Raw genomic sequence first — 17,228 nt, 5'->3', positions numbered from 1 at the left:
GAACTCTGTGAAAGAGGACCCGCCTTGTAGATCATGGATGTACTAAGAGACCTGGATAGAGCATTGGCGGCAGGGCCTCGTTCATTTCTATGTAAATTGCTCAGAGGCACATGAAGCTAAAAAAAAGTTTCACCAGTAGCGTGGCTAAACTTCCGGTTTAACGCTCCATTAACTTGAATGGGGATAAAAATTATATAATTGTGCAGCTCTTCTAGACTTTTGAAATGTCATTGGACTGAATGGATCAAATCCCAATAGTAAAATGAATCATTTTGTGGGGGTTGTGACACTCAAAGCAACAAAACAACGATAGGAAGAGGCACGAAATGAAGAGAAAGACACAAAAAATGACTAGACAAAGACACAACAGGACCATGTATTGACCATAAAAATGCACAAAACAACTACAGAGATACCATGAAATACCATAAAAAGATGCAAACATCTGCAAAAACATGCAAAATAACATCAAAAAAGATACAAGATTTCCTCAACGATACACAATAACCTTAAAGAGACACAAAATGGCTAGAAGAAGAAACAAAATGACCATAAAAAAGAACCAAATTACATAAAAAAACATAAATGAACTGCAAAGAGATACAAAAGAGCTACAAAATGGGCAAACAACTAAAAAGAGATACAAACTGGTTAAATAAAAGATACAAAATTACCTTAGAGACACACACAATGACCTCACAGAGACACAAAAAGACCACAAAAGATGCAAATAAACTACAAAGCAAATGTAGATAACAACAGAAAGGGGGGGAAATGAGACACAAAATGACTAAAAAAGTTACACAATGACCCAAAATACAAAATTACCTTCAAGACATACAGCTACAAAGAATAAGTGAAAAGTAAAACAAAGAGATTAGAAACAATTAATAAAAAGAGACTTAAACGGATAGTTCACCTTAAAATGAAAATTCAGTCATTATTTACTTGCCGTCATGCTGATGGAAAGTTGGGTGAAGTTTAATAGTCCACAAAACACTGCTAGAGTTTCATGGGGAAAAGGCAAAGACAGCTTAAGCAAACGTAGACAAAGATTCAAAAGTTAAAAAAAAACCCAACATAATAAAACCACAAAATGTCTCCATGCTGGTCATCCGAAGTAAAAAAAAAAAAGTGTCCTGAAGCCCTGACACGCCAAGTTGTTTTGAAAAACATCACTGGCGCCATGATTTAGCCTTGTTGTAGTCTGTACCCTTTAGATTCTTGTGTGAGAGCCATATTGACGTATGCATGCTTGCATGGGACCAACAAGGGCTCGTGGTTTCTGCATGCCAGCGGTAACATGCTACACCTAAACCCCCCCCCCCCACACATAGTAGTTTTAAATCCCCAAAGATCCCTGTGTCTTCTGGGGTTTGCATGTATCTTGTCCCTCTGTAGGAGAGGTTGTGGGGCCTTTTGCATGTCTGTGCCCAGGGGCCCATTGTCTCATAATCCAACCATACTCCTTTACTTAGAATGAAATGTTTTCTGCAGACCCAATGATAATGAATGAGTCGCGCCTCTTAAATTTGTCCCCCCAAAAAGACGCATGTGACCATTAGATGGTGCCAAATACACAGCTCATGAGAGACAACGAGACGCACAAAGTGATGAGAGGCTGCAGGTTTCTGGTGACTCTTCCTCAGGTGAACCTCACACAGCAGCAGATCCACTGATGTCTGCGTGTTTCCGGATGGTTGGTTAGAATTCAGCTCATGTTTGGAGGTCACTGCTCCGCTATGCAAATCAACCTCTGTGCTCCTTAAGAGCCCTCTGTTCTGCTCCGGGGGTCACTGCAGAGTGCCAGGCCGCGGAAACACCAGCGGTTGTCAGGGAAGCTCTTGAGCAACGAGTCCGTGGAGGAGGGAGGCAGAATCTCATTAGATTTCCTGCGATGAAGAAGGTACATTGTGTGGAGGTCCTTCATCCAACAAGACGAGCTCTGGAAGTCAGATGTGGAAAATATGCCATGTAACCGGTGCCAACAGTCAAAAAGATGCCTATACACAATTCCCTTTTATATTAATGCGCTCACCCGGTTAGTATTTATTGCAGCCGGCGGCATCATTAAGCAGCGGCATGAGCGCACAGTGAAACCGGCAGCTGTCGGGACAAGTCTATCATACGTGTGGGCTTGATGATCACATTTAATAAAAAATAAGGTGTGCAGTAGGGCGTTTAGGCATGTGACCTGTCCATGCGCGCAATAATCGCCTTTAAGAGACAGAAAAACTCTCCGAAGTTGCCAATTTTGTAGGGCGAAGTCAGGTAATTCAGGACATCAGTTAAAGTGGGACAGCTCGTCACCATACGTTTCAACGATTGGTTGTGACAAATGTGCTTTACTTTAATCATTATTTTTAATAGTCTGAGATAACTAGGATTGGCAGAGCAAAGAGTCAAGAAGTCACTGGTCTGAACTTGCCAGGAAAGCCATGTGGCGTAATGGTTTTCTCATTTAAAACAATACGATTATAATAACAATTATTAGGTCTAATTGTTGACCTTATAATTTCACAATTGTCACACAATAGACTTAACCTTTTATGGAAAGCGTTTTAATGCATTCAGGTAAAATGGGACAAAAAAAACCCTAAATGGGATATTTTTCTAATGTGTTTTAGTCTAACAGGCGTCATAAAATTATGATGTATGCTATTGTGTATTGTATTTTTTTCAACGTGTTTGAGTGTCCAAAGTTTCTATTTTTCTTAACATCATATTTTCGTACAAATGTAGGAGAGAACCATAACAAGTTATAAAGTAACACTTAAAGTAGTCTGCAGAGTTTGAGGTGGTTATCTTAGCAAATCTACCAAAATAGTCTGACTTCACCCTATGTTTTTCCTGGCTTTTTTGTCAATATGTTTGTGAATACATTCAATGTATAGAGCGGTATTGTAATTATGGGTTGCTTCAGCCTTCAAAAGCCTAAACTTTCCCATTCGGAGGCCACCCGAGCAAAACTGCGAATTAATTGGCACGGCTAACCTTTTGAAGCGAGCCGAAGCCTGAAACTGGAGGAGAGGAACCGACGAGGTTCTACAAAAGGTAAAGAGGAAACAGAAAACCCACAGAGGGGAACTGAAACTGATAATCCCATGTGTAAATGTGACCCCCAAAAAAGTGTGAGAAAAAAAGTTTTGGGTTGGTCCGCAGGTTGCGCAAAGTGGAGAGAGAAAGGGATGAGCGCATTGGTGCGCGCTGGGAACCATCCGGACAAGAGCTGAAAGACGGATATTCCCTGCCTCAGGACACACCCTCCATGCTCTCCCCTCTCTCTCTCTCTCCCTCTCATTGTTTCCCACACTGACTGTGTCGCCGCTGGGCTTCGTGTCGGGTTAACAAATGACCAACCAGCCGCTTAGATGAGAAGAGCGCAGAGTGAAATCACTCCGCTGGAGACGCAACTCTAGCGCTTCACCCACTCATCGCGAAGTATAATGTTTTTAGTTTTGTGCGTGGATCAGGCTTGAAGAGAAGAAGAAGAGAGAGTGTGAGCTAATTGGGATGAGAGTTCAAGTCAAGTGAGCCGGCAGATTGGACCTTTAAAGCCTCTTAACGCAGGTGGTGGGAGGAATACAGCGCAAGGGGAGTGTGTTTGTGTGCCGTGTAGGTGTTTGTGTCAGTGGAAATCCACCCTGGATACAGAGGCAAGGGGGTGACCAGGTGTGCGTGGGTCGCTGGGTGGGTGATAAATCCAAGCGGAGACTTAGGTTATGGTTTCTCCGTCCTGGACGCGATGAAGTGGCTCAGCGGGAGTTTCAGGGTTTAAAGACCGGAGAGGAGGAGAGCTGGGCGGACGGACGGACGCAGCGAGGGAGGAGGAGGAGGGGGACACCAGCACCGCCGAAGCGCACAACACGGTCCCCAATCCCGTGACGCAGGGATGGAGAGCACAAGAGCGCACAGGCTGACTCGGCTGGATCCCAGACACCGGAGCGGAGAGATCACCGGGAAGCCAGACATGAGGAGTGACCGACACCGTGGACACCTCTACCTGCAGCGAACTGTGATTTTTCTCGTCGCGCTCACGATACAACCGCAGGTAAGCCACCGATTAAGTGCTATTTCGGGCGGCATGCACTTAAACCCCCGGGGTTGACTTTTAACTGTGGTTCAGCGTGTTTTTCTTATCACAGCTGCGTGAAAACAGTCAATAATGGAGTCCACGCACTCTGTCTCTTCCCTCTTTGTGCTGCCCTCATTCTGCTCCTACATGGCGCTGTGCCCACCTGTTGTTTCAACCCGCTACTGCCTATTATCCCACGCAACTGAAAACTACTGTAATCCTATTTTGGAAGCAACAAAATATTTGCAAAAAATACGTGTTTGCATAAAAATATTCAATATTTTTAACATAATAAAGAAGTCACAGAGTAGGCTATAATTCCACTGTTTGTATATTAAACAGAGAATAATGAGACGGACAACACACAAATCAAGACTAATAATATTAGGTTGCTTGATTCGATTTAATTTTGGTCAAACCTTTAGCCTAAAGTCTTTAGAGGGACTGCGATGGCTCTTCAGTAAAACATGAGAATAAAAAGCGCCATAATTACGCACTACACACCCTCTGTTCAGCAGCCTCTCATTCATAGATTAATAAAGGAGTATCTGCATTTTTTCCTGCATCACCATCTTTCTCATATCCAACTGCTGATGCATTCTCTATATATTTTTAATTTGCAGCTCTCAGCCACTTTTTTTGACTGTTTCTTATCACCTCTATCTTTGTATCTCCTGATGGTATGGGTGCAGACTTTTTTTTGTGTGTGTTATAAAGCTTTACAGTCACTGCAGCAGCTAGTATGAATGATTCTGGCAAGCCACTCATGGCATAATGGGCAATGTTTTGGCAGCATGGAAAGCTTTGGATTCTAAAACAAGATAATATTGGGCATGAAGGTGGAAAACCACAAAATAGTTTTCCCTTTTTTTGCACTGTGAGCTGTCAAGCAGCTGCTGGCCTGATCAGGATGCCTATGATGTGTGACAGGACCCAGCAGTAGCAAGAACAGGCCCAGAGGTGCTCCAGTGTGTGTGTGTGTGTGTGTGTGTGTGCGTGTGCGTGTGCGTGTGCATGTGTATGTGTGTGTGCGTGCACATGTGTTTTTTCTGAACACTGAGCTCACATCCAGCATCTGTGTCTTGGGTGTGTGTGGAGCCCGGGGCCACAGCCGAGTAAACTCTGGGGCGTGTGAATTTTGAACGTTCGGGCAGCTCTGCGTGTCTTTCTCTGCACCTCTGCAACCTCTTCACAGCTGAAGAACAACTCTCTCCACTCCCTCCATTCTCTGACTGCACTGCAGTGAGAAACACACACACACACGCTGGATCCTCTGCTGCTGCTGGTGACTATTTATTAATGCAGGAGACCATGTTCATGAACCCAGAGCTGCTCAGATACGAGAGGGTCATTAGTGAAGCTTATTGACTGTCCAGCGGTCACTACATGCTGTCTGTTGTCCAGTTTTATTAATGCTCACACTGCAGCATGGTGTAGTGTGAGCCTTGTGGATACTGTGACAACATGAGTTTCAGCTTTGCAATATCATTTTCACTTTGCCACATCCAAAAAGTTGATTAGTTTACGCTATTTCATTAGATTTCTCTAAAGCGTGTCTCACATCAGCAGAAACATAAACAGTTCCACAAAAACAGCTTCATAATAGTAAACTAGTGATTTGAATAGTGAATAAAATCCATTTTCTGAAGAAATTGGAATAAAATTTTGTTTTTAAATGCAAAGTTCAACAAAACACAAACAAACAACTAAGAAAACCTGTTCCTCAGAGTTCATCAGATCCCTCCAGATGTAGATTTCAGAGGGGATGCAGGGGACAATATTTGGAACATGTGCAGGTTTTTAAAGCATAATTTTCACATTATGGTTTTGAAATCTGTATCTCATTTAAGAACACAAAACTTCAAATAAAGGTGTTGCTGTCTGTTTGACCAAAGGACAAGAATAAAGCAAGATCTGGATAATCACAGCAATATTCTGAATTTGACATCTTTAAAACTTTAATCACATTTTTGGATTGAAATGGCAGCTGGGCAGATACCTTGCAAATGCAGTGTATCCCAGGATATTTAGTCTGTCCCTTTACCATTTAAATCCAACAGCTGCAGCTAAGTGAAACCCACAGATGTAGATTTCAGGGGGGACACACCCACCTTTAAATGTAGAACATGTGCATATGTCCCCCCCAAATAAAAACATGAAAGAAGCAGATGACTTATATTTTGACCAAATTAAGGACACTTACACTATAAATTGATGCACAAAAGGCACCAATTGGTGTGTCAAAAAATCTGCAGAATGCAGGAAATTAAGTGTTTTATGCTCAAAATGTTCTTGCAGAGGACCCCCAGACCCCCCATTTTATATGCATCTCCCCCAGTGTTGAGACAAAACCTATGCCCTTAGCCTCAGATTCAGTTCTGGTGTGGCTTGATGAGTTGTTGAGATACTGACTGAAGTACAATTATACAGCACTGCAACCAACAGATACTTTCATTATTGATTAATCTGCCAAATGCTCTATATTCGGTCTATAAAATGTAAGAAAATAGTTATAAATGCTGACACAGGTTCCAAAGGCAACCTCCAACTGTTTTGCCTGAACAATAATCCTAAACCCAAATATATTTAGTTTACATTCATGTAAGACAAAAAACAACAACAACAAAAAAAAAAACCAGGGAATTTCACTCCTGAGAGTGCGGATAGAGCACATTTTTGGCATTTTTCAATTGTCAGAATTGTTTCCCAGCAGTTTTCTGCTGATCATAAAATAGATTAACTGAGCATTCAAAGTGACACAAAATTGTATTTATAAGCTATAGTAATGGAAAAATAGACAAAAGATCTGCACAAAAGCCCACAGTAAATTTAATTGTGCAACATTTCAAGAGATCTTAGTCATGCATTTCAATTCACCATTACAGATCAGGACAGTCATATAAAGAGATGAACACATTTATCTCTCAGGTGATTTGCTTGATTGAGAGTCAGTCCACCCTCAGGTTGAAACAATCAGGTTGGACTAATCAAAGCAGAGCTGAAAGGCATTCTCTGAAGCTCCCACATGGAGAAGAGAACATGCCTCCATAAAAAAAGAACCAGAAATGACAAGATTGTACTACACAGGCATATTCTGAAAGCGACACATCATAAATTACATCAAATATATATTATACATCACAAATCACATAGAAAATCACTTAGAAGTGAAAAATAGAGGACAGTAATGAACTACTTGCCCGAAAAGACTTTATGGATACAAGAAAGTTCAGCCTGCAATTAGCTAGAATTTATACTGAGATTTGAAAGCTGTTATATCTTTCCAAATATAAGCATAGGTGCAAAGAAACTCTTTAACCATTCACAGCAAAGTCATGTTGACTATCATAACCCTGTCATATGTAAAATATTTTATCTTTGAAACTTACTGAACAAATGTATCATTTCCATTTCATCTCTTTGTATTTCATTCTGCTTATTTGCTTTGTGCCATTTGACAATGCTGTTCCAACTGCAGCCATCTTAACCAATCTGCAGCCATTAAAGGTGAAGTGTTTAAGATATTGGGGGATTTGGTGGCATGTTGGGGTGAATTTCAGATTGCAACCAGCTAAAACTTCTCCTGGCTAGAATTTCTCCAGTGTTCATTGTTCAGGAGGCTTTTATCAAGAGCTGAATTATCCACGTAGGTCTCTTTCTCTCCAAAACAAACAGACCAGGTGGTTAAAAGCCCTAAAAACACTGAATAAAGAAGTTTCACATTACAAATCAGTACATCTCCAATGCTGTTTGGCAAGTCGGAGACCAGTGGCTCGCCTACCTCATGCCATTGTGTGTCTTTACGGTGGCCAGTGCAACTTGTCTAGAGTTAGTGTTTTGGTTTGTCCATTCTGGGCTACTGTAGAACCATGGCAATGCAACATAGCAATCTCCATAAATGAGGACCCGCTCCCTTTGTGAATGTAACTAGTTCATTCTCAGGTAAGGAAAACACAACCATTCTTATTTTCAGGTGATTATAAACTAATGAAAACATACTTATTATAAAACATCCTATCTATGCCAATATATCCTCCTAAATCCTACAGACTGGGCATTTTAAGACAAAAAGTGTGCATTATTATTGAGTTTTTTTTGGTTTTAAACTTTTCCATTAATCCCCTTCTCTTTTTCATACTGCTGCATAGACAAACAGAGTTCAGCTAATGAGGCGGGTTTGTCTTTAGATGGAGAGGAATTGTTGTGAGTCAGCCCGAGTTTTGGGTGTAGTGATCCTTTAACTGCCCAATGCTCTCCTGCAGAGATGTTCTGAGCCTCGGCTGTCTCTCTGTCTCTCTGTCTCTCTCTCTCTGTATGTCTTTCTCTCTGTCTCTCTCCCTCTGTCGCTCTGTGTCTCTCTTTCTCTGGTCAGACTGAGCGCTGAAACGCTGGTATGCAGGGAATGACTCGGGCAGCGAGAGGAGGAGAGGAAGAAAGGAGGATGTAGAGTGATGAGCGCCACTGTATCTCCACAAGCCTTTTGATGTAGACCAGTTCACCCCCCTCCATCCCCCTGACCCCTCCCATCTCACCCCCTCACCCCTCTCGGCTCAGGGACAAGGGCAAGAGAGGGACACGCAAACCAAACACAATGGGGCGACTGAGATTCTGGCTCATGTGTTGGGCGGCGGAAACATGAGAGCTTGTTGGTTGTGGTGATTTCTGTCCACAATGAAGCACACAACACCGCTGGGGATACACGACTGATTCTTGGACTTAATGAGCAATCATTAAGTTCAGTGTTTAGGCAGGAATGCCAAAAAGCGGCTGTGAATTATTCAGATTTATTCATCAGAGGAGGTTTCATAACAAACTGAGATAACAGTGGCTTCATGTTGTTGTGTTTGCAGTTGTTGCAAAAAGCCAAAGGCATTGTTTCATTCTGCTACAGGGACATACAGACAGACAAGAGCACGTACACACACACACACACACACACACACACACACACACACACACACACACACACACACACACACACACACACACACACACACACATATGCATGCACGCACATACCTGACCCCAGTGCTCCGATGCTCCCAGGGGGTCTTGTTAACTATAGTGTGTATTTGTGTGTGTGTCCCCTCCACCCATCTTTAAACAGGGAGGGAACACAGAGAAAAGAAAGGGAGGCAGATGAAAAGGAGCATGGCAACAATGCAGAAGAGTTGATAACCACAGAAAGAGAAATGACAGGAGCGTTACAGCTTGTTCCCAGATACAGAAAGAAGGAAGGAGGAGGAGGAGGAGGAGGTGTCCCCTCGATGTCATCATCCCTGGGGAAGAGAGAGTGAGAAATAAGAAGGGAGTGGTGGCAGTGACACAAAGGTGGAGTGAAGAAACAAAGAAAGAAAGACAAGGAAGTTAAGAGATAAACAGTATTATATGGCAGTGGTGTTGCGTTGTCTGTGCATGATTTAGATGGAAAAGTGAGATCTGTCCTCGACTGGAGGTCAGGCAGAGTTATGGTGATAAAAGTTATTTCATTAGGTAAAAATCCTCCTCGTTACCCGTAAGGACTAGAGGTCTAAACTGATCGACATTAATGGAAAATGGTTAATAGACCTGCACTTGAATAGCATTTTTCTAGTCATTTTGACCACTTAAAGTGCTTTCACACTGCAAGTCAAGTTCACCCATTTACACATACATTCATACACTGGTTGCCGAGGCTGCTGTACAAAGTGTCACCTGCTACTCAATTTTTATACATCCACATGCACTCACACATTGATGGAACAGCCATCAGGAGGAAGTTTACAGTTAGTTTTTGGTCCCTTTGTAGCCGTCTGTCATCAATAACTTTTCTAAATTTGTTCCTTCAAAGTCACTTTAGTCAGTACTCTCTTGTAAAAAAAGATTTTGAATCTCAAAGGGAATATCCCTGGTAAAATAAAGGTTAAATTAAAAAAAAAAAAAAAAAAAAAGTAAAACCTGCGGGCCTGCACAAATGGTATTCAGTTTCCTGCAAATGCTGAAGGTTTGTGCAGCCATATACTGTGAAAGCATTTACAGTGGTATGATAATTTACAGTTATCATACCTTGTACATTTGCTTATCTGCGGTATTGGAACAACTGGAATTACCACCCCATGGTTTTAAGCCTCAGCGCACCAGTCAACTTGCACTTAAAGTTTACATCCCTGTGTGTAAAAACATGGATGTGACACACACATCCTCCCCTGGCAGCACAGATGATCTAAATAGTCAGTGCAGTTTCAAGGTGGGCACCCAAGATTAGTGTAACAGATTCAGTATCTGACTAAATATGTCCCCTTCAGCTCCTGAGTTTAGATGTTGAGTAATGACCAGAAAAGTTTATGATGTCACAACGAAGCTGATCTGTGAACTTTTGGATATGAAATGTCAGCACTTCCTCATTTTATCCTGTTTTTCCCATTTGTGTGAAATCTTTTCAAAATAAGTGTATGAATTCTTGAGTTATGGCCTTAAAAGTTTTATGAGGTCACAGTATTCTTGACCTTTGACCTTTTACCATATTCTAGTCAGTTCATACTTGAGACCAATGGGACGTTTATGCCAAATTTGAAGAAATTCCCTTAAGCCATTCTTGAGATACTGCGCTCACGAAAATGTGAGGGACAGACAACCTGAATACATACTGCCTCTGGCCACGCCCATTGCCTGTGCAGAGGCATAAAAACGCAACCTGAAGGGAGCATCTCACCTGTGCATTATCTTTTTACAGGTACTTCCATAAAAATAGTTTCCAGTTTCAAATAAAGCTTAATAAAGTTACAGCAAAAAAAAAAAAAAAAAAAAGCTTTAAAAACAATCTTTTAGGGTCATTTTAACAGATAATAATGTAACCTTGGTTAATGTACACATTATATTTTGGGGTTATTTTATTATTATTTTAAAGTGAAAATAGAATTTCTTATACCAATGTATAGAAAACATTGTTTGAAAAAGTATCCCTTAAAGAGTAAGATGTCATACATGTTTAGCATATCAAACAAGTTTACAAAATATATTTTTCACAGATAAAGGAAAGGAAAAATGTTTTTTGGGGGTTAATTTAGTTACTTGAGTTGCTATATTAATTGATTTTTTACAGAATAGTGGGGAAACATGAATATTTTAACAGGAATGATTCAACATTGTTACTTTTAACTCACAGAATTCATTTTTATTATAACAAACAGTAATTATTACGTTATCAGTAAAAGCACTTGAACTATTATTTTATAGGCCTGTGTATATATATTTCTACGTGTACCTTCAAGTTGCTATTTTAATTCCCCACAGCCTCAAGTGAGTCAGAGTAACTTAGTTCCTACCTGCCATTGTTTGAGGGGGGACAGGTGATGGTGTGACAGAACTAGGTGCTGTAGATGTCAGCTGTCTTCTTGTTATTTCAGTGTTAATTAAAGGAAATAAAGCAAGACAAATTGTAGCCCGGTTATTACTCACAAGCCAGAAGGACTGGAGAACACTACCAGACAGTAAAGTAAGGTTCCAATAGTGATACTAATTGTGTTGTACTGTATAACATTGAAACCGTGATATTTTGTGAGATTTTGTGGCCCACCAACTCGAAGCAAGACATACGGACTTGGTGTCACCCGCGTAGTGTGACTTTAAAATCTAAAATCTGATAAAATCTGATAAAATTGACTGTGCTGACCCAAAACAGCGTGTTGACAATGGGGTATGGTTCAAAACAAATTGATTTATTTCTTATAAAATTATAGCTGAAAAGCAGAGTTAAAACAAATTAACATGGGCTCAGGCACTCAGTCCAAATAAAATGTCCAAGTATAGAGTCCAGTGGTCCCCAAACAGAGCAGTCCTGTCAGCCTCATAACTGCAGCACAGGGACGGTCCTCAGTTTCTCAAACATGTGGCGTCTTCAGCTCGTCAGTACAGAGTAGAACCCAAATCAGTAGACTCATCTGTCTCTGCCTCCTCTTACATCAGGTGATAATATATCATGACATTAACTAAACAGGGTGAGCCAAAATAATTTGATTACTAAATTCAAAACAAAACAAGCCAAATACTCACACCAATAAAGCAAATATAGCAAAGGGAAATAATTCAGTCAAATGAACTGGGCAAGGAAAAAAAGAAAAAGTAATCTAGCAGCTAAACACTGCTACTAAAGGAATCAAGTAATCATGCAAATATATCAATGTAAAACCAATGTAGACTGACGAAACGAAACACACACACAACAAAGGCCCTTTCCTTATTTAGTAAGTTATTTAGTTTTTGTATATCTCTGATGCAATCGATATTGTTGGGACTCTGGGCCACTCCTCACGCTTAAACATTTACAGCAATCAAAAATATAAGATATAAATATATGTATTTTTTACATTATTTTGTGTGTGTGTCATCATTAAGCATCTTTTTGTGTCTCTTTGTAGTCGATTTGTGTCTCCTTGTGGTCATGTCTTGTCTTTTTTAGCCCCTCCCACCAAACATGGGTAAACCCATTAGATATAGGTGATAGACTGCATTCCCACTGCTGGTCAACACACTGCTGCAGCAGGAGTCTGCTTTTCTGTCAGCTTTTGTGTGTGTATGTGTGTGTGTGTGTGTGTGTGTGTGTGGTTGTGTTATTTTGTTGGTGTGTCTGTCATTTCCCAAAATGTTGCACTGTTCCCGTAAAACTTTATTTCCTACAGAGACTTGAAATTCTGCCCACTTTTAAATTAACCTCTGATCCACTCACTTTCATTTCTCACTGAATGCTTCTTTCATCTGTCTGTCTGAAATACCTTCTGTCCATATTTGTAGATCAGCTGTTATCCACAACTTTCCTTGACAGCAAATCTCAGTACCTTCTTGTTTTAAAACCCACACCGCCTATAACTGTACAATTTTCAGTTTGCCACAACCTTTGCTCCCTCCATCACTCACATAAACCTGAAATTAAAGGTGCCGTGTGTAGGATTTAGAGATATATATTAGCAGAAGTGGAATAAAATATGATAAATATGTTGTCTTTGGTGGGAATCAACTGAAAATAGGAAGGAGGAGAGTGAGCCATTTACATCCACATACAGAATGGGCTCTCTCCTGGAGACGTATAACATTAATATGATAACATATTAACTTAACTCTCTCTTTTCTTCTCTCTCAGTCAGTGTGTGCAGTCGGGATGTTCGAGCTTCAGATCCATTACTTCCAGAACCCACTTGGACTTCTGCAGACCGGAGAATGCTGCGACCTCCAGGCCAGTGGGGGGCAGCGCTGCTCTGCCAGGGACCAATGTGACACTTTCTTTCAAGCCTGCCTCAAGGAGTACCAGGCCCGGGTCGTCCCAACTGGAGCCTGCACCTTCGGGTCAGGCAGCACAGGGATCCTGGGTGGAAACTCCCAGTCGCTCCGCCACCGAGGCCACGATGGAGGAGGAGGAGGAGGAGGAGAGGATGGGACTAATGGACACATTGTCATTCCCTTCAAATACGCATGGCCGGTGAGTACAGGGGCAGCCTGGTGATCAGTATGGTTACCAAGGGAACAGACTAAGCTTCAAGTACAACAATACACTCAAACTGAGGCTAGAGTGGAATAACAATGATGAGTTCAAATGCTTTTACACCTTTTCTGTCCTCCTCTTTGAACGACTGAAAGTGGAGTGGACTGATAGACAACATAATAAAAATTATAGGCTATAGTAAATCACAGTGTCTTTTGAGAAATAGTGTTATTTTTAGTGACTGCTTCTATTGTTAATGTTAATTTAGACAACAAAATTATGGGATAAAGCAGAGGTGGCCCATCTTGCCTGAAACAAAAAGCACCTCCGCAAAAATTAATACAATTTGTCCCAGTCTTAATTGGAATAAAACAGAGGCATCATTTCACACAGCAATCATCACATATTTAATGACTATGGCTGTTGTTTAGACCAGTAATTTTTAACCAAGAACTTAAATTTTAATGTAATTAAAACTTTGGTTTGTGAGCAAATATCTACAAAACTAAAGACATTGTCTTCACTCTCAGCTGTACTTTGTGTCTAGTATTATTAGCAAATGACAACATGCTAATGTGCTAAACTAAAATTGTGATAAATATTTCAGCTGATTATTTGCTTTCCTCACCACCGTTTCTTTTCTTGTGCACTGAGCTGAACTGCCAATCACAGTGGTTTCTCTGACCAATGAGCTCCCCTGTCTGTGAAAATCTGAGAAAGGCTGACAAGTGCCCACGGTGCGAGACACATCACAAAAACCATGGTGACAGATGCTCAGCATCAGCCTGACATCGACCGACAGCCGACCATCGACTTGGTGTGTCAGGGCCCTTAGCATTTAGCTCAAAGCAACACTGTGTCAGGAAATACCACATTTTTTTATATGTTTGGTCTCTAAAAATCCTTTAAATAAACAATTTGAGAGGGAAAACCTTTTTTTATACGGAGACCATGACCTGTGTTGTGGGATCAATACTTTACTATAAGCCATAAATGTGCAAAACCAGTTTGACCATCATCTACTAGATAAGATGATCACCACACCAGTGTGCCGGACTACCTCAGCTAAACATTTTCCTGCATTCATAATTTAAAGAAAATCACGATATGATCACAGTTACAGATGATAAAAGACTACTCCCCATTATTGTAAATTCTCATCCGTAGTTTCATATTTACTGCGTACCGTTACACAGTAATATTTCTTATCCCTCGATCACGTTTTGTCTTTCCTCTTTCTCCCTGTTTTCCTTCATCAATCCTGAACTTTCTGCACTCAGTTCAAAACTTAACACTGCTTCCTTCAGGGCGTATCGAACAATCTGCATCTCGATCAAACATCACGCTGCTGGCTGCTCCATCGTGCGTCCTCATTAAAGAGCAGACCAATTAATCTGCCATTAGCACAACGGTGGGCGACTGTGGCTGAGAAGGTGATATCGATTATTCAATCCACCTTTCTCTCTTCTCCTCCAGCCTTCCGTCTCTCTCCTATTCTTTATTTCTTTCCCAATTATGCAAAAAGAAGCTAAAAACCCCCACAAAGATCAGTAAGTAGGGAGTTTTTCCTCTTCCCCACAAAAAACGCTTTGTATGGGAGTCTGGCTTTGAAGAGAACATTAAAAAGTTTCAGTTCAGTTTTAAATTGAGAAGGTTTAGTGAAAATGCATGTGTTTGACAAGTCTGGAGCAAATGACTTGAGATGAGATTCTGATAACACTGCAAGGGTTGCGTGAGTGTTTTGTAAATTGATTTTTTGATACAGTTTTGCTGTCGTTAAGCAGAGTCCCAAGTAAATCAGTAAATCAATATCTTTGTAATTTTCTGCAGAGGCATGTGAGAAAAGTTTTCTCAAAAAATTCAAGGTAAAAATATGATTGATTTACAGATGTTTTTTTTTTATTCCTTTAAAGGACAGTCAATATGGGGTGCATGTGATCCAATCATTTCATGCGTTTTGTTTTCTTTCAGCCCTGAAATGCTCACAAGGTTACTGCCCTTGTGAAAATTGAAAAGAAAATATTCTCATAAGGCATCGTTCTATCCCTCCATCATCACCCATTAGTCGCTTCTTTACTGAACTCTTCATTTCAGCAATTAATGCTTGTTTATCAATGAAACCAGAGTTAGAGAGAATCCCTTAAAATGACTTGGCAAGGACATGAAGGAGTGAGTCACCATTTTTCAAAGGTTTGCAGAGGTATCGATGGCTCTCAGTTGGTCCTCCTGTTGTCTTTTCGTGCTTTCTTTTAGCCTTCAGCATGGCTGACATCTTTCTCAAAATGAAAGGATAACAGAAATGGCAACAAAAGACCTTGTGGCTCTAATTTTATTCATTTTGTGTTGTAATAATGTTTCTTATATTGCACAAAACCCAGGTGAAGCTCCAGCTTGACACACACACACTCCTAATGTATCCACGCTGACCTGAACACACACACAAGAATGTAGCACACAGTTGGCTTAGGTTTCTTCTTCTTGATTAGTATCAGCCCATTTACCTGTGAGACTCTCTGTCCCAGAGCCAATTATCTTCCCTTATCTGTGTACAGTTTGCTTTTGTGTGCGCTCCTGTGTGTGTGCTGTGTGTGTATGTGTCACACTTTTTCTCCTGTGCGTTGGGGAGGTGTGTGATTGGCAGGTGTAAGAGTGTGAGAAAGTTCTCCATCAGAAAGCCTACCTGGATCAGTTTCAGGGCTGGGCTGCAGGGAGAGAGAGACAGAGAAAGAGAGAGAGCTGGGACACACAGTGGCCGCGTCGGTGCATTTTGGGCTGAAAGACTCGCTTTATCTGGCCATCTCTGGGAGGTGGAGGGTGGAGGAGGAGAAGGGTGAAGGGAGGGAGAGAGGGAGAGTGATCCCCCTGCCCCAGGTGAGGGGATGAACAGGTGAGCAGAGTCATTATGAGGAAAGGTGAGCTCTCTCTGTCCCCTGCCCTCCCTTGCTCGTTCATTCTCTCGCTAATCTCTTCAGGGAAGTTGTGTGTGTGTGTGTGTGTGTGTGTGTGTGTGTCTGTGTTTGCTTATGAATGTGAGCAAAGTTGTAATTCGTTCTGTTGTGTTTGTTTTGCGTATAATGTTATCAAGATTGCGGGGGGGAGTTTCATCCCTGTAAGTCTGCTCTGTGATTGCTTTGGGTAACGCTCTGGCCCTGTGCAGATGTCTCACTTTTTCCAGACATGTTGTGTAAACCAACATCTCAGTTTCTGTAACAATTGAGTCTCATGTATAGTGTTGATCCGATAAATCACCAAACATAGATCCAGTACGGTGGAAAGAGATTTTTTGGGGAGTAAATCCCTACAGTGATATATACGGACAGATGATAGCATGAATATGTGCGTGTAATGGCCTAGACACACCAAACCAGCATCAAAGACCTGATGACGACGAAGGCTGACTGTTGCGTCGCCTCACGTCACCAGTCTCTTGGCCAAAGACTACGGTCGGCAGCCAACTAGCATGTGCATTCTGTGTCTGTCTGAGAGGAGATAACTCTCTATACCAGCAGGTGGTGGGAGTCAATTCGTCTTTCAAAAATAGAAAGTGGAAGACCTACAGGATGGATTAAAGATGCTAGTTACACTGTTAGCACATTAACAACACATCAGTGTCTGTGTAGAAGCGGTCTCCGCCGTATCCACTTTTCCAATGGCGAGCAGCGTCACTGAATGTGACAGCTGTCACTTTTGTCATCATAT

At 41.3% G+C, this 17,228-nt stretch overlaps 1 protein-coding gene across 2 annotated transcripts in view; it reads left to right on the top strand.

Annotated features, from left to right (window-relative positions):
* Positions 1–3,266: 3,266 nt before the first annotated feature.
* Positions 3,267–17,228, top strand: part of LOC121943798 (protein jagged-1b) — a 63,283-nt gene continuing 49,321 nt past the window's right edge. For both annotated transcript variants that reach the window (XM_042487412.1, XM_042487411.1), the window contains exons 1-2: positions 3,267–4,051; positions 13,191–13,526. In XM_042487412.1, coding sequence (XP_042343346.1) covers positions 3,893–4,051; positions 13,191–13,526 — 495 coding nt within the window. In that variant the 5' untranslated portion in view covers positions 3,267–3,892. The remainder of the gene's footprint in view (positions 4,052–13,190; positions 13,527–17,228) is intronic.

Source organism: Plectropomus leopardus, chromosome 5, assembly GCF_008729295.1.
Source record: "Plectropomus leopardus isolate mb chromosome 5, YSFRI_Pleo_2.0, whole genome shotgun sequence".
Taxonomy (NCBI): Eukaryota; Metazoa; Chordata; class Actinopteri; order Perciformes; family Serranidae; genus Plectropomus; species Plectropomus leopardus.
The sequence above is the reverse complement of the archived record's forward strand: the minus strand, read 5'-3'. Positions and strand labels throughout refer to the sequence as shown.